Raw genomic sequence first — 27,869 nt, 5'->3', positions numbered from 1 at the left:
CATCGGCCTCTACAACTATCAGCAACATCCACACCTGGGTAATGATCTGAAGCCTTTAGCGTTCCGTGACATGTGACCTGTTACCTTTAACCAAAGATGTGTGGTGACATCCTCATAAAGGCAAATGAAACCACTCCCAGCACTGACCTTACATGCCAGTGGGTGGCAGACAACCTCGGCATTTTGGGGTATCTGTTTTGATGAAGCATTTTTTTGTTTGTTTGTTTGTATTTTATTTAAAACACAATCTGCTTAAGTTGTTCTGACTTTGGCCCCAGGGGGAGAGCCTGGCCTACAGACACTGTTTCTTTGTTATCAAGCAATGCCTGGAGGAGATAACTTCCATTTCCTCTGCCTAATCCTTGCCCTGCTGGAAATGGGAGGTAAGGAATGAGGTTGTGGCCCTCTGGGGGATGAACTGTTTGGGTTCATGGTCTGGTTCTCTCTAATTGTGAGTCTGGACAGGTTAGCGTCCTTGTCTATAAAAGGGAAACACATTGTCCTTTACAGGGTCACAGAGAGGAATGAATGAGAGAATGTGATCAGGGTGGCTGGCCAGAGAGAATGCTCAGTGAGCGTTAACCATTCTCATCATTACTGTGACACGGACTCCGCACACTCGATGCTTGGAGAGGAGACGTGCCTATAGATTTGTGTGTGTGTGTGTGTGTCCATTTCCTGGTATCAGCATACATCCTGCTTTATGCATAATCTCTAAAATTCAGAGTCAGGATTGCCGGGAAGAGGGCAGTAAAAAATAAAATGCAATGAGCAATCACTGGACAAATAAATTACGCTCACTTTTGAAAGTACAGTGTCTATGTGGCTTAAAGGTGAATTGCCGTAGTGAGATGGTTTTAAAAACTAGTGGAGAAGGGTGATAGGCTCTCTAAGTAACGGTTCCCTTCCAGGGTAAACACACACAGAACCTGTGTCTTTATATTTACTACACTTCATTCCTTCTCCACACGCAAACAGAAATTAAGTAACATTTACTCCCCTACTGGAAGTCAGTCAGCTGAATCTCCAAGGCCTTTGCCCTTCCCTGCCCCCACAATCAATGAGAGAGCGTCTTTGGCTTTCATATTCTATTTCATTTAACCCGTATCTCTCTTTCTAGAAGCTGCCATGGTGGGGTTAAATGAAGTTCTTCCAGTAATGTGAAAGCTATGCAGTTTAAAGGCATCCTGGGGCCCTTGGGTTAACTGGCTTTAGCTCACCCTTTGCCCAGATCACCGTCAATGCTAGCTAGCTTCACAGCAGACCAGCTCCTGCTATATCCTTGTTCCAGGCCCCTCTCTTACTCTTCATGTCTAGTCAGACATCCGTCCCCTTGTTTTCTGTCCTTGCTTCTTCCACACACGAAGTCGCTATTCACAGTGACTACATCCCTACAAGTGTTCCTTCTACACAGACACTCTAGCTCTCATGTACGAGTGAGTGTAGGCGTCATCCTGGTCCAATGGCGTCCGACAAGTCTAGCCAGACAAGCTGTTCCAGAGGTCAGAGAGCAGAAAGACCAGGGTAAATTAAAATGCTTAAATGACACAACTTCAGAACTGATTAAAAAAACACACACAGATTGAGAAACAGGACAAAAATAGAGGAGGAAAGTGGAAGCATTTGGGAGAGGGTACCAGCAAGATGAGAGACCACACTATCGAAATCCTTAATCATGCCATGTCTCATAGCTTGTTCTCTGTGTGTGTCTCTCTGTCTCTGTCCCTTTTAGCCACATATAACCTGATGATGGGAGTTTATGAGGGAAAGGAGAGAGACTAATCCCAGAGAGTGTCCAGGAAGGCTCCCTGCAACCACAGTACACACTTACTTTCAGAGAGGCAGAGGGACAAGGGCGGCCAGATCATGGCTTCATCTTAAACTCTCTCACTGAGAGCATGGGCTCTTTGTTTCCTGAACAGACTGTGTTCAGTTCCAGAAGGGATGTCGTCATCAGCTGGTGATCATGTTAGGTTTTTCCGACCGACCGTGATTTGCTGATACATAGTTAGTGTTTCCTTAGTAACTCATGGTGCATCTGGTCATCTGGTCACATGTCATCAGGAGCCATGTGTCTTACGGATATTGGGCAGCCCCTGGTTCTTCCATCTTCCTCTGAGCACAGATCACACAATGCTCCACTTGCTGGCTATGTGCCATTTACTGACAAAGACCTTGGATTCTGCCTATTTCTAACAAGGTTTTCGCCAGCTACTTATTTAAAACACTCAAGCAGCTTACCTATATTTTACAAACTATCCACTTGGTTATATAATAGGGACCATAACCAAGCGTCTCTGTTTTTAAACTGTTTTTTTTTTTTTTATTTCTTTCCCTAAGAACAATTGGGTTTATAGAGAAGTTTTAATGTGAACTTGTGCATGACAGTAAAGAAAAAGAGGAACTCGGAAGGAAAGGCCAACAGCATGGCCACGGGGTAGGAAAGGAAGAATCTCAGAAAGGGAGACAGACCCAGATGTAGGCATGAGATTCTCAAGGAGGCACAGTCACAATTCAGCCCTCTAGCTGGACACTAAGGACTGAACAGCTTGGAAGGCCAAGGCCTCTATTGAAACCTATGAAGAAATGTTCCATGGGGATGCTGAGATTCCAAAGTATCCCAAAGATAATGGAAATAGAGTGCCACCAAAACCACAGCAAAGGCCACACCCAGGGGGAAATGATGTCATCATTAATGCTACTGAGGAGGTCACAGCTGGCTCGTGTAGCCACGCATTGAGTTACCCACTCAAGAATCTCATTCCAGAAGTAAGCGGACGACTACAGCTGCCACACACATGCTCCTGGGCGGACCAGGGGTTAGGTGGGAAGAATCTGGTCCAATGGGAGAGCAATTTACAAAGGTTGCCTGACTAACAATACATGCCCCAAATCTGAAGTATTCTGTTACTATACTGTTTAACTCCTAACAGGCACATGACATTAAGATCCTGTGTATACTGGTGACTTGGAATATATTTTGATATGTACCAGACACATTGGCAGGCTGGAAATGTACCAGGCCCCTAAAAGTTAAGTGTTCATAATAGTGTGTGTTCATATCATCTGTTGCTACCCATAGCTTCTATAAGGCCTTCTAATCTCGGTAAATTATATATTTACTAAGTGTCTTGGGCAAAATGGTTACTTAATAGTAACTGAGTCCAAAAGGAGGGGATTCTATGCAGAACGTGTCACCTTTACACATTTTCTCTCCACCCGCTGCTTTCCGCCTCGCATTGGGACAGCTTAGAGCTGTTCCTTGCTGCATCCATGACAGGGTGATCCTGGCTGGTGGCTTCAAATCCACTAAGCTGCAGGGCTTAGAGATAGGAGCTGCTTAGAGATCTTGTGTAAGACTTACACACGAACATGGCAGTTCGTCTGCTACAGTAGAAGTGCTGTATTCAGAGATATCGCCCAGCCACAACTTAGCAGGACAGAGACCCTGCTTCCCACACAGCAGGGTCTCATCTGGAGGGAGGCACAGTACTGAAGCTTCTCTGCAAGACTGAAGGGGCTTGCAAGGAACATGAAAGGGTTCCCTTTCCTCGAAGAAACACACAGCAAGACCTTGGGATCAGCACATTGGGTTGGGTGGCTATTTCCTTGTATCTCAACTTGAACACCAAGAGTCACTGTTTTCAGAATTAAGCACCATTGTGTGTAACGAGGTTACTAATCTCATGCATCTTGCCTGAAGAAATCAGTATTCACGTAGACAGGGAGATGGGACACAGAAAAATCTGCCAGCTTTCTACAACAGGGATTCCCAAACCCCCAGCTGCCTCTGTGCCCCGGTCTCTTACTCCCTTAGCGTTCCATGTCTGAAGACACGCTCAGGGACATTGCCTCCGATGGATCTCCTGTGCTTGAAGCTCTCCTGTTAACTCTGTCATCCTGCAAGGGTTGGGACGTTGTCTATTATCTGTAGCCATGGCAGGCGTCAGCAGATGCTTCCCAGTCCTGGAAGATGCTGATACACCAAAGCTGAGAAACTGCTGCATCCCAGTGAGCACCTCTGTGTGGTCCCGTAAATCAGGTGTCTGCAGTGTGCCTGGGAGATAACTCTTGAACGCTTTATCCCTCCCTTTCTGTATTGCTCTACTACAGTCCTTGCCTGAACAGGTCATGACCCACAGGAGTCTGGAGGGGCCGTGGCTCTGTGAGGAGACTCAGAGCATGTCTGCTTGTCTTGACATGCCTGGAGGGAAGGTTCCAGCACTCTCCTCCTAGGCATCCCAGGGGAGCTGGCCAGTGAAGGATTCTTGCTATTTGAATGTTATTTGTTCTCAGATGCGATGAGTCCCCAACTCTATGTGGAACCTTAACTGGGCAGATGTGCCTTGTATCTCTTGCATGGGATCACGGGGAAGTTAGGCATATGCCATGGTGAACTGCACTAGTCATTCCTACGAAACTTCAACAATTTTAACTCAGAATATATCTGCCTTATATTAATTTATAGTGCAATATTATTGCATCATTTGAAACATTCAAAAACAAAAGCCCACTGAAAACTCTCTTTCGCCCATGTTTAAAACATATTATTACAATTTACGTCTTTTCTTTTTTCCCAATTTCTTCAACATATTTGACAAACTAATATGGGTGGCTTTCTGTCAATTTGAAGAAAGATATAGTAAATAAAAGATCTGTGCAGCTTCAAGAGCATTGGGCTAAGATACATCTCCTTTCAAGGAAAAATAGTATTTTCTCCAGCCACGAGTTCCCAGGAAGATGGGGTTCTATGCCTGCATACAAGCATGGCCCTTGGCGTTTAAATGCTGAGAAGCATAGTATCCATTCACTGGGAACTATCACAGGTGGGAAGGTGGTCCTTATTCTGATGCAAAACCGTGGGGAGTAGAAAGCAAAAGAGGACCCAGGGATAATGGGACCCAGGCTGCAGCCCAGCACAGTTACTACAGGTAGGGGATGCACACAGGACACACCTGGCTAGATCATCTTCTGTCTGGAAAAAGTGAACTACTTTGTGGATGCTGGGTGAGAGAAGGGTCCTTGCATGATAGTAACCCATGTGCAAAACTTTTTCTCAACTTACTGTGGACCTGGCTCAGTGGGGAAGTGCTTGCCTAGAAATCCAGCCTGCTACCTGCTTCAGCAAGGAACAGGAATGACTTCGATGAAAGTCTTTGTCTTACAAGATTTTAGTGTCATGAAGCCCGACACGGGACAGTGCACTGATCTGTCTCACAAACCAGGCCCCGTCACCGCTGGCCGGGCGGCCAGAGCAATGACTCGTTTTTACCCATCAACCTTTGCTGAGGTTGCGTTCACTGCACTATGTGCTCCCCGCCTCCCACCACACCCTTCATCCTGCAGTGGCCACGTCCCTAACATCTTACCTTTTCCTGTTATCATTTCCTCCTCAGTGTTAATAATGTATTCTCAGGATTAACAAAATACCCCATAGAGCAAATGGTGCTCCCTAGTCTAGTGACATCCAAAAGAGTTTGGCATGATGCTGGACATGCCGCTTCTGTGGCATAATTATACATGAGCCACTGCTAACAGGAGCCTGTGGAGCCTACGAGCTGTGGCAGCTGTGGCTGGGGACCCAAACGTTTCTTTTTCTCTAGCTTTAACTAACTAAACTCTTAGGAGCCATATGTGGTTGGTGGCTGCCATCCTGGGCAGCTCAGCCGTACTGTACATCAAGTTGTACTGATTAATGCATGTGCCTAAGGCCGTCTAATTTACCCTTCTAATCCATCAAGTCAAACATTCAGCAACGAAATGGACTGGTGAAAACATTAAGCTCTGAGGGTAGAGTGATACACACACTGGCTGCATCTCATGCCATGCTTGGGCTTCTAGAATGCTCTGCTTGGAGCTTGCCCCGTTTTCCCCCCCTCCTTCCATCCTGATCCCAACCCAGTTTCTTGTGTGCGGTGAGGATTCATGTACCCGCCTGTGTGAGGTAGAATGGGGACACTGAGCAGGACTTATCCGTAAATCCTTGAGAGACTTGAAGGAAACGATTCCCCGTTTTCTGAGGGTAGCAGTTTCTGTCCCCAAAACGAAGCATTTATTTTAACGCTCTTACACATGAGCCTACAGTTAAAATAAAACACCACTGTGCATCTTTTCTGTCTGCCCTTTCTAACCTTAATACAGCATCGCTCAATAAGAGTAAACGTGGACTGTTGCGAACCCTGCACTGGGCTCGGCTTCTGAACACAGAAATTGCCATTCCCCTCAATCTGTGACATTAATTTAGTACATATTTCACATCAAATATAGAAGTCTGAGCATATCCAGAATTTCTGGGCTCAATATAATACATGGGCATTTGGAAACAAGTGCTCACCAACTTTTGAGTTGTGATGGGTAATTTAAAAATGTTTTCCAGTAAATGACACTGAAATCAAATACAGACTTATATCAAGACCAATTCACCTTCAGTCACTGCCTCCAAATTACAGCTTTCTAAATGAAAGAAATAAAACATCATGGCTGAACATACTACTCCAAATCAAAACCTGTCTAAATCACTATTAAAATTTATCTCAGTTGCCTAAGCAAACAATAGGAACAGCCAGCACTCATGTTAGGACAGTCAGACTCCAGTATTCTCCATGTCCTTCATGAAAAGGTAACTGAAAAGCCTTTTATCCCCGGAAAGACTACTGCATATAACTTAGCCTACAGGACAGAAGCTCTGTGTTATCGGGGATCCAAGATTTCAGCTCATTTTCAGCTGTTATTTTCTCCATACTCTGAGATGGAATTTAACAGATGGTTGGAACAGCTATAACATGACATTAAGCAAAGAACATGTCAGTGGCATCCATGGCCCCAGCAAAGATAGGAGCTCCAAAACATAAATCAAAGGAAACAGAAGAACATCTTAGAAGAAAAGATTGGTGGTGATCCCGTACATCTAAAACATCCTGAATGCCCCGGGGAGGCTGAGAAGTATGGCGTGCTGAGGATAATGATGCTCCTTTTTCAGCCTTGCTCTGTCTGAGGCCCTCAAATACCTCTCTCAGGTAATGTATAATGGCCACCGTGATGCCCATCTGTCCAAATTCACATGATTAGCATATCAATGAAGAAGCTGAAGATGAAAATATGCCCTAACTCTTAAAGGACATACAGACTTAGCTTACATAACATAATGTTACACTTCTGGTTTCAGTTGGAGCATCGGATGCAGCAGGCATTAGCAACCAAAAGAGGTCTACATGCAAATTACAATGTGGAAAACAGTAAGCAATTTGTAATAGACTTTAGATTTTAAAGCAGTTTTAAGATCATAGCAAAAGCTAGCAAAGTGTACGGATTCCCTTACACCGCCTGGTAGGCACCTGGTACGATTTCTAAAACTCTGACCAACCAGTGTGTATAAAAGTTGCCTTACCGGAGATGGTTTATAGGAAAAGTATGAGCATTTGGGCATGCCTACACAGTGATTATCCACATGCCACCATAATAGATGCCTACAACATTTTAAATTAAAAAGGAGAAAACTTATAGGAATGACTGAGAGAATGCGAAGCAGCTGTTAGAAGGCCCATGAGTCTTGGTCAGTGAGCGCTGGTGTGATCTGGGTCGGATCCCAGGAACTCTGAGAGGTGAGGTACCTGATCAGGACAGGCATGCTGGGTTCAGTGTGCATTCCCAAAGCTCATCTAAATAAAAGGCTTATGGGTGCTCTCCACAGAAAATGCAGAAGAGCTACTCCAAGACCATGGCCCATTCTGTCCAAGAAGATGTCAACAGGAGCAGTTGTGGTAGAGAACAGTGAAAGCCCAGGGGTTGAAGATTCGCCATCACGTCGCCGGAGGGGACATTCCTCCATCACAAGGCCAGCTAGCACGTGACCTAACTGTTCCTTCAGGACTGGAGATTCAGGTGGGATGGACAGACAAACCATTTGATGGAGGATTACAGAGAGCCGAGGCAAGCAGGGACTAGGAAGCCTTCGGCCAATTCTTCACAGACTGTACACATCATAAATACACACTGCGTGCTGTGTACTGTGCCGGCTGCAGAGACAGGCCAGGTGGATCCCCATACTTTGGAGTCTCCAAGAGACAAGCCCTGTTTTAGATTTTCGGTCACGCTCTATTTATCTTATGAACTTGCATCTCATTTTCTCTGCTTGTATTTATGCATAGTTTATCTGCTTACAGCAACGCTATACAACTTGTGGGTTGTGTCACAGTTGCTTACACTGACCTGCACCAAAGCTACTTTAAATAGTAGCCTGGTTGCTCATGGTTTTAGCATATCATGGGAAAGGGAGAAGATGCCTGTCTCTAAATTAATGGTGCCGGTTTTCAAGCCTGGCCATATCTGATTATTTTAATTGCAGGTCACTTCATAGGCGGTAGGTCAGTGCATGGTTATTAAAATGGCTTTCTAAATGAATATGAAATTCTCCCTGCCAACTGATGATTTATAGAGCACAAAATATCGAGAGTAATTCCGACGCTGGCCTGAAATACAATTATTTGATACTGTTTGGGAGAACCCTTACTTCAAGCACACCGAAGAATGATGGTAGGGCAGAGATGCACATGGCCCCTGCTGGCAGGCTATGGCCAAAGATTCTGGATTCATTGGTATGAAGAACTAAAACAGATCAACTTGGCTGGCTGGTCATTTGAAAATTCCTGATCTGTGACCATTCCCCCTTTTCACCATTTCTTTTTTTCAGTCCACTAGCCCTTTCTCTGCACTGAAGGAGACGCCCATGTTCACCTGTTACCCTGCTCCTGATCTTGATCCTGCTTCAGGAAGTGTAGTTGGATAAAACTGACTGACTCTTCAGGAAGAGGCTAAAGAGTAGGTCTCAACTCTCCCCATGCCTTGGTGAGGAAACCCATGTAACACAATGAAGGTGCTTTTTTTTGGCGAGAACTTACGTTCCATTTCCTCAGGATTAATTCTCAGCTTAGTTTCCTTCTCACTGTGTGACCCAAGCAAAGTCAATTAACCTCTCCATTTCGCATCTGGCTTTAATGATACATTTATGCAGGTAGCTTGATATTCCCCAGCGGAAAAGGCTTGCATGCATAAGCACAGAGGCCTCTGTAAAATAATGCGCAGACAGATCTCAGTCCTGCGCTGAATGCCCTGTCTAATTCCAGGACAGCGTCCTCAATGTGACTCTCCTGACTCCCACGTTTATTAGTGTGGGGGTGATGTGCTTATATTCTTGGCTTTTTCATTTGTTTGGTTGGTTGGTTGGTTTTCTTTTTTCTTTCTTTCTTTCTTTCTTTTTTTTTTTTTAACAAAACATTAACAAAAGATCTACTATGGCCTGAGACAAGACTGCTAAATTTTGTTTATGTTTCCCTGGTGAGGTTTTGAAGTAATTTACTTCTTAAGCAAAGGAGAAATAAAGAAACCCGCTGCATTAAATATCTATGTTTTATTTCCCCAATTCTTGATAAAGCTTCTAAGTGGTAAAATGGATAATCTTATCAATTTCACTCTGTAGAGGAGTCACAACTGTGCATTGAATTAACCACTGAAAAACTGGCATTTCATTCACCAAAACAATTTTAAGTCTGGTCAAGTTGCCAGATTAAAGATGTTGAATACAAATATGGCAGATGAAAGCAATTTGTAAAAAAAAAAAATTGTGAGTTTGTGAACTTGATCTAAAACAATTATGCACTCACAAACATGGCTGCCACCAGTCATTCCCACCCAGCATGTTGGAGAATATTATTTATATTATTTTAAGGTGTGTCACATCTGTTTATGCTCTGGAACATGTGTTTGATGATGTACAGACGTGTTGCTTTTGTTTATGCTGCATCTGTTTAACTCTGTGAAGCTGTGAGTCTTTGCCTGTCTAAAACACGTGATGGCCTAATAACGAGCTGAATGTCCAATATAGCTAGATAGGCAGAAAGAATTAATAGAAGGTGAAATCTTTAAAGAGGGAGCAAAGGAGAAGGAGAGGAGGCCATCAGGAGCCAGACATCCACTGAAGTAAAAAAAAGGAAAAGGCCCAGAGGCAAAAGGTAGACAGTATAATGGTATAATTTCATATATATACACATATACATATATATGTAAGAAATAAACCCAGCTAAGGCTGGGAATTTATACGTAAGACTCAATATGTGACTTATTTGGGGGCTGGGTGGTGCCCCCCCAAAAAAATACTACCAACATCTTCTCTCTTCGTTAAAAGAGCTCTGGTTTTGCCCGGGAACTCACGATTACAAACTAAGAGAATAATTAGGATCCATTGAGGCCAATCAAAGCTACTCTGGTTCTGTTGGGAAGCTATCTGATTTCTAACGTTGTTGATAACTTTAAGTGGACATGTGACCCAGTGGACAGTGAAATGGGACTGGGAACGTGCTCGAAGACTTTTGAGAATTACTCTCATCATTATTTATTATTTTAAATAAAATGCAATAGCGTTTCCTGCCTCATGTGCTGGGTATCAAAGCAGGAACTATGAGTGACTGCCTGGAGGTTCTCTGCTGGCCTCTCCAGAAGGGTTTGAGTCTTTGTTTGGGGGCAGATTATAAAGCTGTGCTGGGGGTATTTATTTATTTCTGCAATGATGGTGTTCTTTTACTCTTTCCTTTCCTTGGAGACTCACACAAAACTCCAGGAGGAGGAATGGCAACCGCCACTCGAGTTCAAAGGATAATAATCAGTCCGGTTAAACAGTTAGTGAATTAGAAACCCTGCCATCACTTCTGAAGGGTTGGAGTAAGTGAAATCAATTCACATAACAATAAGGCAGAAGGAAGTTTTAGTTGTGAAATATGGGCATGCAGCACAGTTGCCTGAGCAAGGGGTCGGCCAACAGGAGAGAAAGAGGCAATTGATAACAACTGCTCACCGCTCAATTGGTCACACTTCACTAATCCCTTAAATGTGCTTTTATTCCTAAGTAACATTTTACTGATTAAACCAGGCAGTTACTTTATATCTCTCCTCTTGAAGATTTCATTACATGTTCTTCCTGATGAAGTCACAACAAAAAGGGAAATAATTCCTTTTCAACGGGATGAGTCCCTTTGGCTAACAGCATCCTTTTATCTGTCATGCTATAGGTATGGCAGTGGCTCCAAGGATGGGGCTGATTCCCCCTACCCAATGGTGTCAGAGTCACACCCTAGGTGTGCGTGTGTGTGTGGGGGGTCCCAGGTCAGAGTCACACCCTAGGTGTGCGTGTGTGGGGGGGTCCCAGGTCAGAGTCACACCCTAGGTGTGTGTGTGTGTGTGTGTGGGGGTCCCAGGTCAGAGTCACACCCTAGGTGTGCGTGTGTGTGTGGGGGGGGTCCCAGGTCAGAGTCACACCCTAGGTATGTGTGTGTGTGTGGGGGGTCCCAGGTCAGAGTCACACCCTAGGTGTGCGTGTGTGTGTGGGGGGGTCCCAGGTCAGAGTCACACCCTAGGTGTGTGTGTGGGGGGGGGGGTCCCAGGTTGTGTTTAAACCAATCCCACCAATGCTACAGAGAGAGACAGACAGACAGATGGACAGACACACAAACACACACCTGCACACACAGACACACACACACACACACACACAGAGACACACACACACAGACAGACAGACACACAAACACACACCTGCACACACAGACACACACACACAAAGAGAGAGACAGACAGACACACAAACACACACCTCCACACACACACACACACAAAGAGAGAAACAGACAGACACACAAACACACACACAAAGACAGACAGACACACACACACAGAGTTCTGTCTCTGTCTCACCTCTGTTTGCTCTGACTCACCCATATACCTTCCTCCACGGCTAACTGCTGGCCTTCCTCTCTCGGGGGGGTGGGTGGGTGGGGGGGGTCATGATCACCATGCTAATGTCCCAGCTAAGAGACAGTACTGTACTTAGAATTACTCTCCCTGGCACTGAACTCAACTTGAATTCCACAGAGTTTTAAAGAAAAATTTAGCTTACTTATATCTCATTCAAATTTGGGATATGCTTGTACTAAAAACTATCCACAGTTTGTGTGGCTTCGAATGCAGGTAAACCTCTGGTGTCGGACAGTCAGGTTAGGGTCCTTGAGGCAAGAGCACTGGGTTCTTTCCCAGTCTGAACTGGTTCCGGCTTTGCCCATCTGGCTACACTGACTCGGGTGAAGTTCCTGCTTGCCTAGCTCACCCTCTCCCCTGCCCTTTGCCTTCTGTCCCTTCTGTGCTCCTCTCTCTGCAGTCTCTCCCACCAGAGCCACAGCCAGAGACTGGAGAACCCACCAAGAGTCATTAAAACAAGCCTAAGCTGTCCTGAAAACACAAGGCACGCCCTTTGCGTGTGCCCTGTGACCATTGGTAGGAGCTGGCTCTTTTTAGGGCGCTGTGAACCAGCAGAATCTGACTTTCCAAATGGCCACTTTACCTGATGTACTGATGTGTTTACACACTACTAGACTTTGTTTTTTTTTTTTTTTAACACAATACATGCCGTGAGCATTGTGCTCTGAGCTCTTCGGATCCCCTGGGTCACTGTGCACTGTTTTCTCTCTGTCTTTTCCCTCGAGATGCCACCAAATAGAAAGGATCAGCACCATGGAGAGAGCACAACTAAAACGGGGTAGGCCGCAGGAGCCAGAGGGCAGAAGAATCCTGAGGAAAAACAGAAAATGTACAATGAGGTGGAGGAGGGCCCAGCACTGGTCCAGCCTCTACTCTGCAGACACTTGGCCTGCAGGCCTTCACTGGCTCGAAGGAGAAGAATCTGTTTTGTGGGCCTCCTGGAAAACATTGGGCAAGATGGAATGCAAGCATGGTTGCCACTCTGGTGTAAAAGTCACGCCCCGGAAAGACTTCAGGAAGTATGCAGCGGCAGGGAGAGAGTCCCGTTGCACTCTAGAAGCTCTGAAATGCTTGGCAGTCAACACACAAGGAGGGGGCAATTGTGTCTGATGTTGAAACTAGAAAGAAAGTAAGCTTAGATATAGCCCAAGACTATAATTCATTACACAGAGGTGCCTAGCTTCCCAGGCAATCAGACTCCTGACCAACAATTAATCTGTAGCAAATATTAAGTTTAAGAATGATTACACATTTTAACTATATTTCTTAATAAATTTCCTCACATAAATTTCGCCTAATCTATAAACCAATTTTAAACAAAATCCATCATGCCAGGCACTTTGCATCTTATTCTATTTATTGCACTATTTCTCATCAGAAACCTTTTAGCTTTAATGCTATTCCAAGGCAGACTATCTCATTAGGGTGGCAGAGATAAAGTTCTTTTTGAGATAAAGTAATTATAGTGATTGTAGGGGAAATATCATCCAAACTTCTTGGCTGCAGTAATCCCCTGGCTTCTGATTAATTTTAAGAGTAAAAAACTCGGTGCAAACAAAAAGATGTTAGTGCTGGATAATTCCGGCCACCCACCCTGGGTGCTGGAGAGGTTTTCCAACGTGTAGCTTTAATCAGAAGCTACGGTTTTGGTGGGCTTTTCTTTCAGGCAAATATCCCAAGGCAATGTATGCACAGGTGGACATTCTATTGACTCTACTGCTCTATCCTCTAAGTATCATCGGAGACAAAGACTTGACTCTAAAAACACCTTTTGTGTATTTGACGCTTATTTTCACTTAGATAAGTCATTTCTTCTCATCATGCGATGATTTAGTCTTTTTCGTGAGGAAAATGACATCCCCTGGGATTTATTTGGGCGGTCTGAGAGTGGAGGTGGGAGGGGCCTGCAGTGGAGAGAGGGGCCACTAGGTAGGGTTAGAGAGGCACAGCCCGCAGGGAGCCTAGAACATCCCACAGAGCAAAAGAGCCTCCCTATCAGCAGCAACTCTAACGCAAGTGCCCAGTCCAGCCACGGTGTTAGAGGTCTCCCACACTGCCTTGGTTGCCCTGAGCAGGTCCTAGGGAAATCCGTGGAACAGTGACATGAGTCATTTTAAATTACCAATTTAACTGCTCAAAAATACAACCAGAAACAATAGCAATGCCCAGAGCAACCCCTGCTGGGCTCACCCCATCTCATTCCTGCATAGCCCCAACTGGGTAATCTTTGAAGAAGTAGTTGAAAAACTGAATGCCTGGCATGTTTTTTGTTTTTGATTTTTTTTTTTTCCCAATCAGCCGAGTTCACTATTTTCCAGTGAGTACTCACATTTCTAAAGAGTATCTCCATTCAGTTGAAACCCTGGCCGAGGTCACCGTGAAATGGAAAGGATATTTTGATTTGGAAATGGTAGAGAACCTGATGTGTGAGTTGATTCTCAACTCACTTGCAAGGTCATGTCAAAACCCCAGACTCCGATGTCCTTTCGTGACAGAGATGGCTAACATCCATCTTCCTTGCCGGTTTATTGGGGACAGCACATTAAAGGTGAAGTGTGGTTGAAACTAAAGCACCTGGTGCGAATGGCTCCTTGCTGCTGCATGCCCAGTGTAGGTAGAGTTGAGGAGATACTGGCATCAGTAATGAGTATCTAATAACAACAAGACGTTTAGAGGTGACCACAGAGACACAATATGGGCACGTGGCTCTTTGCAGACAGACAGAGTTCTCTAGACAGGAAAAATGAAAGTGTATGCTCAAAAAAAGTAACTCAGCTGGCTAAGATGAGTCTCCCTTTCCTCCTTTAGGAATATCTCCGCATATGTTCTTAAATTAACCACACACTAAATGCTTGCAATTAGTCACCTACTGAAGACTCCATATTCTCGTATTTTCACAGACGCAGGATACTGTATAAGCTGTGGGTTTTTATAAAGAATTGAAAAATGAAATCTAAGAGGTGACTAGTATTTATGTGGAAACCATGCCCCTTGGCAAAAGCCAGCAGCTGCTCCCATGAGCACCACAGTGATGTCCGGCAGGCTAGGCTAGAGCGCCACTGTCCACCACTGAGGGTGTAGCTTTACTGTGAACTGTCATTCCAATGACAGAACCGACTTGTCTGATCTCTGCTATGGACCAGTTACATAAAATCTGAAATATGGATGAGAAACCATCTTTGAAGTATCCTGTTCCCATTTCCCATAAGTCCTTAAGAATGCTTTCCATGAGTGTTTTAGTATGTGGAAAGTAGTTAGGTAACAGACCGCTGATTGCTGGATTTGTACAGTAGACAGTCTATCCTAGGAAAGATCAGGGCTGTGGGCAAAGCAGAGAAGACTTTTTGCTCCCAGCTCCAGCATTTGATACCAATGTGACATCAGGGTCTTACTTAACCTCATGAAGTCTCTTTGTTAGAGGCTCACCACTCAGTTAAAGTGTCATAAAAATCAGGAAAAAGCGCAGATACAGAAACACAAGGAAGAAAACTAGGAATCTGTTGCAAAAGCATCATAATAAGGTAACAGAGTTCTAAAATGCCAGACAGGCTTTCCAAAGGGTGGGGGCTCCATGGAGTCAATGCATGAAGGCTCAGAAACGGATTTGATGTTCAACATTATCTGCTTGTGCTGTGCGGGAGAAACACGGAGTGAGCTGATGAGGGTAAAGTGAGGGACAGTGACAGGCGATCTGGCCAACGCAGACAGATGGGGCAGTACACAGTGTAGCACAGTGTAAGGACAAGCAAAGCAGTGGCGGGAATGGAGGGCACCTCAGGCCGTCTTGGGGACGGCGGGTGACACACCATGGCTCCGGGGAATGGTCCTAGAAAGCAGAGTGCTGGGGCTCAGTCTTTGAGGATGGCGAAGCTGCTGGAAGGTGGAATCCTAGCCGCGTCTGAATCAATGAGGTTAAGAGAGCGTCTGTTCTCTGAAAGGAATGGGCCAAAGCCTGGACTGCCATACCAACTCACAAACAAACATACACACGTGTGTGTGTGTGTGTGTGTGTGTGTGTGTGTGTGTGTGTGTGTGTGTGTGTGTGTGTGCGTGCGCATGATGATGCGATACTGGCGATAAAGAGGTTGACACCTTTAGATGTGTCATGAATACTGTCTTGAGCATTCTTTATATTGACATAATCTCCCGATCAACCAAAGATACACACAGTTATATCAGTGGATGACTCTTCCCAAGTTGACAAGGGCAGGACACAGGGAACTCTCTGTGTTCTAGGGCCACTCGGGCTCCACAGCTATTTTTCAGTCAGACACTAGGCTGCCCCTCTGACTGACTCTTGGGTGCTTATCACATCCAGGCTCTGGTCAGCATCTAGTCTCAAGACACCATGCAGTGCCTGGAGACAGAGGCTCTAAGGTTTAGTTGCTTTTGTTTGTTAGTTTATTTGTTTTTGTTGTGGCTATTCTTCTTCACCATTGGTCCTTCATGGAGCACATTTTTCAAATGACGAACTTCACATAAAACTGTACACTTATGATTCTCTTGACTAAAAACAAAACAGAACATCGACACGATGAGTCTTATCCCATTGCTTGCCAGTCTGGGCCTCTCCATGCCCCAGGATCCTCCCCACCCTTACTAACCCAGATCTAACTTTACATTGTATCATCTGATTTCTATGTCTTGTGTGTGTGTGATCCTTAGGTATATATACATTTGTGTGGAGAGAGAGAGAGAGCGCGCTCAAACTATCCCCAGAGCTGTGAGGATCACACATTCCCAGTGCTACTGCCCACTGCCACATCAACATCACAGTCTGCTGTCATGTCCACAACAGCTGTCCTCTTGGGACAGACCAGACTGGGGTGTTGAGAGGACGCAGAAGAGATGAACACGGGGAGACACAGACATACAGACAAGCTGAGACGGGGTGGACCAAACAGACAAGCTGAGACGGGGTGGACCGACATCTCTGGCGGAGAAGCTGCAGGAGCCTGGGAACTCGGTGTGTTTATTACAGGCATTGGACAGAGGGGTGGAGCCACTGCGTACAGCTAACATGGAGGCAATTACACGCAGATGGATAAGGAGGCAGGGTTAGAGTACACAGCTGAAGAAGGAAACAGGTTTAGCTCATCTTGGTAGGAGCAGTTTCTAGAGCGGAGCAGCCTTCAGGTGGTAAATACCTGGGGTGTGGTGGGGGAGGAAAGCAACTGTAGACGTTTTCTGAATACACTAGCGACACGTGTACATGGGCCAGGGAGAGACTGTACTGTCCCTCTGAGCCTCGCCCAATGAGCGGGAAGGCTGCGCCATTTTCCAATGGGTCCTTGGCGTGGCCAGCTCATGGCAACAGCGGACTTTCACTCAGGGCTTGACACACTCAAGGGCTCCTGTACCTCCCACAGTCTGCCACTGAGCCACGGCGTGGCACCCTTTCAGCAGCTGCTCTTGTGTTTCATAGCAAAGCGTGGCGAGCCTTTTCTCAAAATAAATATTCGGGCTCTAGTGGCTACCCTGCCTGTATCCGTGCACACAGCTATAGACAACCGGCACAGAGGAGGTGGCCCGGGTTTCACCAAACTTTACTTATGGTCAGTGTCAGAGAATGGCGTGGGTTGCCCGGTGGCATCCATCTTCTTATCCTCTCCCCGCCCCCAACGGTTTAAAAACAGGAGAACAAGTCTGGGTTGCGCTGCAGGCGGGAAGCAGAAGGCTGTGGCTGCGGGTCTACAACCGTCCCCCCTACTCTCACTATTATTAGCGGTAAGTTGTCGCCTAATCGATCAACCTCGGCGCACTGTTCCTAGATGAACCCTCTAGAGTATTCTGACATGTGTAGCCAAGCTGCCGCCACACAAGTCCAAATATGGCACATTTCCAGTACTCAAAGGCGCTCCTTCAGAGTCTCCTCCATAAAATACCCCATCACATTGTGAGTCCATTACTTCTAAATAGGCTCTACCCAGACTTTCCTTGGATTTGAGCTGGAAAAAGACGTGTGTGTGTGTGTGTGTGTGTGTGTGTGTGTGTGTGTGTGTGTGTGTGCTATATGTAGCTGAGAGACTAAGCTGTACACCAGCTGAACTTAAAGAGCAGAGAGAAACCCAGAGGAAAGGCTGTGTTTGATATGAAATGTGAAGGCCATCATTCAGCAATCACAGTTTTCCAGAAGAACGTCTCACTTTCGATGTGAGGACCCTTGGTCAGAATCGGGGAAGGGGGCTCCACAGAGACACAGAGTCATGCTTATTAACCCAGGCAAGAGCAGTCTCATGAGGACAATGCCCTGGCTCCCTTACCTGGGCCAAGGTGAGGGTTGCTTGTCTGCAGGTGCCGCACTGAACTCGGAGCTTTCCGGGCTGGACTCTGTGGCAGGGCTCTTTGCAGTACACATAGAAGCTGTTGTAGGTGGGTTTGAGTGCTGGAAGAAAGAGAGGACCCAATCAGTGCTAGGCCAAACTTGAGCCAAGACACCCTCTACAAAAGCGTGTTAGAGGCAAGCCACACAACTAACTCCTCAGGAACACATGAGATTAGGACGAAAATTTCAGTGAGGACATAGCAATTTAGAAAACTTGGTTTTATGTTGAAGAGTAGAAGACCTTTCTTCTTGCCAACAGCCCGGTGACCTACTCATCAGAGTTCACAGCCCCCTGTCAAGAGCTAGGCCTGAGTGTTTGCTGTACCGGGAAATTAACCGATGCCTTCGCTGCTGAAGGCTGGGACTAGGATAGAAAATTCTGAGTCTGGGAAATGCAGAGGCTGCTGCCCTGGATTTTATTTCACGCTTCTGAACACAGCAGCGAAGATTCAAGATCTTTTCTTCTTAGAATCATATCTGCTCAGCCGATGCAGCCTTTCTCTCATAATGTGAGTGAGTGGACCACTGTTGACGCCTTTCTAGGGAACACTTGCCAAAAGCCAGTAACACAAAATAAGAGTCCCGAGCACCATGCAGCTTAGCAGATCCTGCAGAAGTGCAGCCGGTGCAGCTGTGCAGCCCACACAGACACAAAGATATGCAGATGTGTATATCTGTGCAGATGTGTAGCTACGCAGGCTTTGCAATTTGCTAAAGGTCTCTCTAGCTGGACCACTGCCTTTCAAACAGAGTATTCCCAAGTGTAAAGAAAAAAAAATCAATCAGATCATTTCTCCCAAGTGTTAATATATCAAAGTGTTACTCCTTAAAATAAGGGAACCTTGTGGATACTTTAGGCTTCTGTGTCTCAAAAATCACTGAATATGAGCTCTTAGGGTATGATGCTTGCTTTCTAAACCCCTAAGTTTCCAAACCTACTTGATAAGTTTTACATAACTGTTGCTGTGGTGGGATGCCAAATTGTCATGACGTAAACATTTGTTTACATTTTTAACCATTGTCAGAAGCATCTAGTAAGAGTAAGTATTTCTTGTGATCACACGAATGAGAAGTTTGGTCACTCAAACGCATACAGTTGACTGAAAAGAGAAAACAGCGGAAGACCTTGCCATTTGTTCCCTCAGCTTTGCAAACTCTGCTGCCGAAGAAGAAGAAAACAAAACAAAACAAACAAACAAAAAAAAAAATCCTGTGTAAAACAGAAGATAACGTAAGGAGCATTCTGATGCTTTTTCAATATATTATATAACGGCTGCTCCTCAGCAATGACTAGCTGCCCGTGTGAAGGGGGAAGTCAGACGATACAAACATGTTTGTATTGATGATATCTATTTTGACCCCTCTCTGTCGCTTATAGTGCCTTTGGGGGCAAGATTTCCAAGTTATGAATATCACATTGTTATCAGCAAATATAATTATTTCATGAAATATATGTAGATCATGCCCGAAACAAAGAGACATGAGTCAATGTTACAGTAACTGCACTGTAGTAGACGACTGACTATCAAATGATCACAGAAACAGTGACAACTCTAACCTGTGTTAACCCTGTGAAGGATTTCAAATTTCCTCACTGTTAAGACTTTTCAGCAATGGGGAAAAAAAAAAAAAAAAAACGAGCCCTACAATTTTCATAACCCTCTGTGAAGCTTGAAAAATAAAAATAGAGAATGGATAAAAGAAAAGCCAAAGCTTTTGGGAGCGGAGTCTGGGCTTCACTTGGGGCACTGTGAGCAGAGGAGATGACCAAGTGCTCGGTATTGAAAGGAGCCTGGCCCAAGCGCGGGGCCTGCAGACTCTGCTCTTCCTGTACAGCAACAGCAGTGTCTGAGCTATTGTTTGAGCTAATGATGCATCAGGGGAAGACAGGAGCCCTTCGGCCTCTGCATGCTTCAACCTTCACCAAGTCCTTGAGAAGCCACTCACAGAATGCTGCGTGCCATGGCGGTGCCCTGGAAGTCCACGGGATGACATGCAATCCATTACACCTTGCTATCCAGAGCCAGCCGATTAACAGCCAGTCTAAGGGAGATCAAGGTCAGGGCAGTCGCGACTGAAGCACATTTCAAGCTGCTGGCTCCATTCAGGCAAGCAGCTGAGGCTTCAGGGGAAACACGAGAGCCCCTTTCAGAGTGGGCCCCCTGCCTTGCTGGCCGTGTGACACAATTTACAGTGGGCCAGCTTCTTTGGGTCCCACTGTGGCCTGGAGTATACTGGGCAGGAATGGGAGCAAATGCCCCCCCAACTTTGTAGACAGTGTTACCGCTGGCTTGGCTGAAGAGTCTGCAGCTGAGGCTCTCCCAGGGTCCTCACTGCAGAGACCACCGCAGGCAGGCTGACTCTGGGAGAGCCGTCATAAGCCAACCAGGCAGGCGCCTCTAGTCACTAAGGGCCATCCTCCATTTCCACTTCTTTTCGGACCTTGAAGATCTCTGCTCTCCTAATCCCGAGATCTCTCCTTCATTACCCAAAGTAACTGAATTAGCCAAATTTATAACACATCCCTCTTTTCATTTAATGTGCTTAGACCTACAGAAACTGTTAAGCTGTCTACCTTTTTTGAAGTTTACCAATTGTGCTCATTTTGGTGGGCGTCCTGTATGCATCTGTACCCTGGATAGATGCGCAGTCTTCACGTACATACTTCTGACTAATTTTCATGATTAAGTTGCCTACAATAACACGTCCATCTTAAATCCCGCAGCATCTTGATGGCAAGGGCTTTTAAAAACACAGAACCACAGAAGGTTTAAATGGTTTGTGTGAATTTAGATCTCTAACCACATAGACTGAGAAGTGACGTTCAATAAGCAGAAACTTGGAAAGCTGTTAAGACACAATGTTGGGGTGTTGTTGTACAAGTCCAAATAATGCACATGGAATTTGACTAATATGGTTCCAAATTAAATTCATGCAGTAGAGACTTCCTGAATCGCCACCTCTACATAGCGCCTCATCTGGAGTCACCAAAGGATGTAGAATTCACCCACCTGTAAATCACAAGTGAGAAGAAGTTGCTCAGCTAGGCAGGTTAAACACAGAAGTGTGGTCCTTCTACTAGGACCCTCCCTCTAGAGAACCACAGACACAGTCTCCGGAAGGCTATTGGTGAAAAGATAAAGGATGCTACCTATCCTCTCAGCTCTCTCCTTATGGTCGGGTAAAGTGACTGTCTCCCTGTCATGCCGCTGAATCCCTCATGGCACGTTCTGTTCTGTAGCTGCTACTGGCCCTAAGCTCAGCCTATTTGTATTTTGTACTAAATGTAACATACTTGTCCCATTCTTCCTAGGGATACAACCACCGTGTACGATACCATTTTATATGGCCCGAAAGCTAAGAGAAGAACCTTGAACTTAATTAAAAATACGTATCTGTTGGGTCGGTACATTCCCCTACAACTTCAAGTGCTATAAAAGTTTTAGGTCTGGCAGTGTGAAGGCAAGCAGTAACCTAAAACTTGCTGCTATGACTATCAAATTCTTAGAATATCTCTCTGCCAGACAAACTCCACAGACTGATTCCATACATCCTGCAAAATGTTAGAATGTAACTCGTGAAATTCATGTTGACACTAATGGCATCACAGAACTGAGTTACACAGAAAAAATAATTATTATTAAAATTTTATAGGGGATTTAGTATAATAAAATGTTAAAGGTCAAAATCTGATCCAGGTGTGTTGGTGTGTGCTCATAATCTCAGCTCTGGGTGTGCGGAATGATCAGGAACCCAAGACCAGCTTCGACTGACTCCCTATCCCTGAGAGGAAACAGATTCTGAAGATTCATGCCTAGATGAGTTTCTACTAAGGAGGGCGCTTTGCATCCCCGCCTATCTCCATGAAGTTATTTAAGCCATCTGAACCTAGCCACACACAGAGATCCATGCTTTTCCTGAGCCCTACCTAGTCTTAAGTCGGGAGGAGTAACCAAGGTAGTGCTGTATTGTAAACAACTTCCAATTATATAACCAGCCATCCAATACATGTGTGCCACAAATAGGTTTAGTTATCTCTAAGGAGACTACCCTTAACAAGTTATAACTAAATTCTCAAGTTTTTCTGCTTGGGTTTTTAATTAATGTACCTGCACAATAATTTCATCTGGTGAGGCAAAAACTGCTGATTAAATGTAATGCCTTTGCTTGATTTCTTCTTGGTTGTTGTTGCCAATTTATTTTTTCATTATTCATGTTGAAAGTAATAAAAAGATCTCCTGTGCCAAGGTAAAACTGTAGAGTGAGGCATAATTTCAGGATTGTGCTCTCACAAATAAAGCACAAAGCCAAGCAGAGAACAGTTTAGATGCTCGTTTTCCCTAGAAATGGGCAAGGGGTGAGGGCCAGCCAGCAAAGTCTTCTAGCACAGATGCTTTGGGGATCCCTGGCTAGATCAAATTACAATTCAGATAACCGCATACGCAGGACATGAAGGAAATCTCTACAGCACCAAATGTGTCCATCTTGACTAAGAGAGGTGGTAACTGAGTCTCAACAGCCACGTTAAACCTGAGAAACATCTTGCTACTGTGAACCAGTCTACTGATTTTTATAGCCATGATATTATTTCCAAAATTGAGACACACCAGTCCACAGGCTATGGCAAGGATTGTAAACAATATAGGCAAAGCGAATCAGCACCGCATCCGGCGAGTTCTATAATTCTAACATAATAATTACATCTTAAACCTACCCCATAACCCAGAGATTATTTTTCACTAATTAATTTTATGATTGATTCATCCCTAACCAAATCCTTCACCATTCCATAGTGGTGTGGAACACAGATCATGGTGCAAACCCTTAAACTTACTCGCCGCTCACTGGAATCACTTTTCCTAATGATGTGAGGGTTATAAGTACATTTTTTTTAAATGGGTAGAAACAGGAAGTAATTACACAGGTCCATCCTTGCAGGCAGATACTTAAAAACACTAAGTCCATACAGAATAATACCTGTTGTATTGTGGCATTAAAACGACAATGTAGGGAATTCAAAGTAGCTTCCCAAATTACATTTTAGTGGCCAATTTGCCAAATTAATGATTATCTTTTGAAATCAGGTAAAAAATCATCATAGCTTCATAACTTAGCAAGCAAAAACTCCTAGGGTGAGTGGTGTCCCCAGGGTAGTGGTGCAGGTTCAAATGCATTTTCTAACTACAAAGGAGCCACTTGACCACATGATACAAACTTAGACTCGGGAGGCAGTTTTTATTCACTACTGTAGGGACTGTTAAAAACTGGGTATTAACACTGGTGAATTAAGGTCAGTGATATCACACACACACACACACACACACACACACACACACACACACACACACACACACACACATTTAGGATTCTGCTTACCCATCCTGCATCACCAATTTTCCCCCTTTCTTCTATTAATGCTAGAGCGTTTGTGAAAATTTCCATTACCATTTTTTTTTTTATTTTTGCCACAGGCATTCAACAGTGGTGCTCAGGGTCATCAGAAATCAGCAGAGAGGGAAGTTAAGCCTTGTTTCCACAGATCGGTGCATATCCTTCCAACTGGCCATTGACCCAACAATGGCAATCCACGGTAGGCTTCACAGTCACAGACTGCTTTGTTTACGTTCACAGAGCTATCCTTTTCTTGATACTGAAGGTTTATGAGAATGAATTGATTTAGATCTCCTATTGTAAATGTTCTGGGTATTAGAGAAAGAAACACATTAAGTAATTGAGCCATCAAAACGGCCTTAATGAGGGACTACAGCAAACTAGGTGTGAGCTCTCACACTCCCGCATTCAACTGGTTTCATCTAGGACAGACAAAATACGCATTTCTGCACAAATAGTTTAAATACAAGGGATCCTACTTTACTACTATCATTAAACAAGTCTCTTCGGTTTCTGATGCTTTCAGTATCTTGTTTCCCCTGTACCAAATGATAAGACCAGATAAATAATCTTAATAAAGCTATCTTTCCCAGTATTGATTTCGGAAGCCTTCGGTATGTTCAAATGTGAGAATTGTTTTTCTTTAGTGACACGGTGATTAATTATGAAAGTATGGTGATGCATGGTGATGGGAAAAACAGAAAGTGATTGGTTCTGTGGATCAAGCCAGTGATGCTTCTAGAAACCAGTGACAGGGCCCTAGACTCAAAAGCCCCTTGAGTTCCGGGGAGGATGTGGCTGCACTGTATAGTTGGCTCAGGAATCCCTGCTTTCTTGATCTGAACACTTCCTCTACAGTCCTTCGGGTTGATCGTCTGTAGGACAGGGAAGAACCTGTAGGGGCTTGCACACTTCAAACTGAAGGCGTGGGTGTAAAGATTTCACTAGACTCACGGTAAATGATACATGGGTGTTTACTGGGGAACACTTACACCGATGAATATAAAGAATCTCAGGAGAGCTTCTCTGCCCTTCCTGAAGGATCAGATGTCCCAGGAGAAATTTCTGGCAAAAGGAAGCCATGCCTGAAGCCATGTCCAAAGGGGTGTGGCCACCGTTATGGGATTCACAGGCAAGACAGCTGCATCAAATAGATCTCCTCCAAGGTTTTCAGCATTTCACGCACAGGGGTTATTCTTCCGGTGTTATGTTTGTGACCCCGGCCTCTACCTTCAACAGCTATGATTTGGTACAAACGCCGTGTCATTCCTACCCTGTGAGCACATCTTCTTGCCTGGACTGGTGCTGCCCACTTGCCTCAGCCTGTTTAGAGCCTTGCCTCTCCTCCACACTGCTTTCAGATTCACTTTGCTAAAGGAAACCAGTGGTTGGGTCATGTTCCCTACATGTCTCCTCACAGCCTTTCCAGTACGAGTGGGACCCCTTTGCTTAGTAAGTTCTGTCCCGGTGTTGCGTGAGCCTTGCATCTCTGTATCAGCTCTCCACCACTCCTCTCCTTCAAACCAGACTGTGCCTTCCTACATCACACTTTTTCCTCTCTATTGGAATGCTTACATGAAACCTGGAAAGAAGGGTTTTAAATGTAGGCATCTGTCCCGCATTTTCTATGGAAAACCGGCTTGCATGGAGCAAGAGAGGCCAGCGCTGGGCAGATGGAATGCTCCAGACTCGGGGATGCTCCTGTGCTGTCGGACAGGGCAGCTGGCCACGGAGTACCTAAAGCGCAGCTTTATAATCCAGGAGAGAACATTAACCCATTCAATGAACTGAAATACAAATTGCCAGCTGGCCAGTGTTTATCTGAGTTTGGGCAACACAAGTATAAGGTACTACGTTAATCAATGTTAAAGTATAAACCCAGACTTGGTAGAGTTGTAAGTTTGTAGATTTTTGTTAAACACATGTAAAAATAATTATGTCCGGTAAAGCAGACAGTAACAAAAAATATATGTTCTGATGGGCATTTCCTTGTTGAGAGATGGCTAATTTCTCATAATATTTTTATCCCTCACTAATGGCTTAAGTTCAACACTTTACATTCATTCATTTCATAATTTGCTCTGTGAGTCATTTTACGATTTGTGACTTGTTCTGTAACACCCCCTTGTTTTGAAGGAGAGAGGACATTAAAGGCCTAGCTCTGCATCTTCCAGTGAGTATATGATAAGTTCTTACCTTTGTCCATGCCCTTCTTGCCTGCTGAGAGCATCCAAACACTGGGATTCCGTTCTACGCAGCCCAGCCCACCACGCTCCCATCTTTACACAACCTTTGGAGGCATTTTAACTCATCATTCTATCAAATTAAAATAGATGAGGCTTCAGTTACATTGTTCTTAGGATGCTAAACCCTTTAGAGCACACACGCGCGCGCACACACACGCGCGCGCGCACACACACACACACACACACATATATATATCCTACTTAATATATAGATATATGCCATATATGTGCCAATTAATAACAACGGTCAATATTATGGGAAGCAATCATCAACAAACCAGTTTTGAAATTATCACTGCAGTATATGAGAAAGTCTTTCTGCTTGCAAATGATGAAATCACAACAAACTGACCTCAAAGTAGCTCAATCTCTGTGACAACATAATGAGGATGTCCTGCTAGGCCCATTAAAATGACATGCAGTGGGATAATTATTTCTTACAGTGTCAGGGTTCTAAAGCTAAAAGTTTCTCAGCTTCTGTTATTTGGCAATGCTAAATGAATGTTGTCAAAAGATTAAGTATAAATTGGTTATAAATCTTCATTTAACTACACCATTCAGGGATGGCTACGTTATAACAGCCATGCTTCTGCCGTAGTTAGGAAAACCGAGAGTCTTATTTAAAACCATTGGAGTCATTGCTTGTTCTACATAATTGCCTTTGGGGCTGAGCCCTTGATGGTCAGCCCTGAGTGACAGGCAACGGAAGACAAGGAAAAGCAGTGTTTTGTTCTGCCGGCTATGCTGGAGCTCCCTGGTCTCCTGCGGCCACCTTGCAGTGGCCCGTCATGCTCGAAGGCTACTTTAGTTTCCCAGCTACATTTTCCTAACCCATTAAAGGGCCGGATGTCAGAAAACAGCCCATTTTCAACCCAGTTTGCCTGGCTTTTCAGGCAGTGACCTGTGGTTTGATCACCTGTCCACACCATCTGGTGGCTCATTATAATCCTACTGATGGTTCCTCCAAAGCTCCATCACGTTTTTGTTTGTTTTTTTTTTTTTTTTAACACCCGCAGTAACAGCCACACGGCTCCCCAACACAGCTTGTTTCTGCTGAACCGAAGACCAGGCCTCTATAACTTTCAATGTTAGTGAAAACTTAGTGTGGGATAAATTCCTTCCTTTGGTTTGTATATAAATAGTAGGAAGATAATTCTGGGAAATTAGACCAGGACTTCAGAGGAAAATCTCTCAATAATTTTAAAATCAGGTTAAATGTGGCTTGAAATAGCCGTTGTGTCATGGTCTTACGCCATGGGAACCCTGCAAGAGACTCAGTTCCATGGTAAGACCTAACAGCTATAAGTACCCAAGTGTTAAGCATGTAGGCATGTGGTAAACATACCTTCATAATTAATGAACACTACTATGTTTGTTTAATTAAGAATCATGGTTTATAACATAACAACACAAAGCAAATATGAGACATTAAAATTAGATATATGATTATGTTCTAGAAATGCACATATTAATACTCAGATAATGATCCATTCAGGTATTTTTTTTTCCTTATATACTTTTCTTACCTAGTACAAAGAAGATTTAATTTAGCTTATTTTTGTTGGATTTTTTTCCTGAGTCCTTTTGAATTTGTTTCACTTAAAATTTATAAAGTATTACATTTATAATAGCAAATGATATTTTTTTTAAGAGCAACATCAGTTCTCAAAGACATTCCGAAACAAATAAAATTTTGTCGTCTGTCATCTACCTACCTATCAACCACTTATTTTTCTTTTGGGAAAGGTACATACACGAAGCAAAATAAAGGAGTTTTTAAATGAAAGAACAGCAACATCTGCAGAAGAAGCACTAGCTAGAGGAAGCCACGGTGATCATGCCGATGAAGGGAACTGTTTGGGAGAAAAAGCACCAGGAACAAAGGTCACGGAGAAATGACACATGCTTTTGTAAAATGGAGTCTTCCAGGCTTTGACCCTCAGAAACAGAACACATCTGTTCTGTTTCCGTTGCTGTCTTACAAACAGAACAGATCACTATGGGGTCATGAGCTACAGGCTCATCGTGGGTGGGGGTCAGTGATCTTGGGTGAAACTTTCCCCTGCTGTCCATCACCATTTACTGAACTCTGCTTCCATGCTCGT

The 27,869-nt window shown here is 44.4% G+C and overlaps 1 protein-coding gene across 1 annotated transcript in view; it reads right to left on the bottom strand.

The window, feature by feature from the left end:
- Positions 1-27,869, bottom strand: part of Prkn (parkin RBR E3 ubiquitin protein ligase) — a 959,805-nt gene that overhangs the window by 577,574 nt on the left and 354,362 nt on the right. Inside the window, exon 4 of the mRNA XM_051206078.1 lies at positions 18,066-18,187. Within this exon, the coding sequence (XP_051062035.1) occupies positions 18,066-18,187 (122 nt within the window). The remainder of the gene's footprint in view (positions 1-18,065; positions 18,188-27,869) is intronic.

Source organism: Phodopus roborovskii, unplaced genomic scaffold (genome assembly GCF_943737965.1).
Source record: "Phodopus roborovskii unplaced genomic scaffold, PHOROB, whole genome shotgun sequence".
NCBI classification, from domain to species: Eukaryota; Metazoa; Chordata; class Mammalia; order Rodentia; family Cricetidae; genus Phodopus; species Phodopus roborovskii.
The sequence above is the reverse complement of the archived record's forward strand: the minus strand, read 5'-3'. Positions and strand labels throughout refer to the sequence as shown.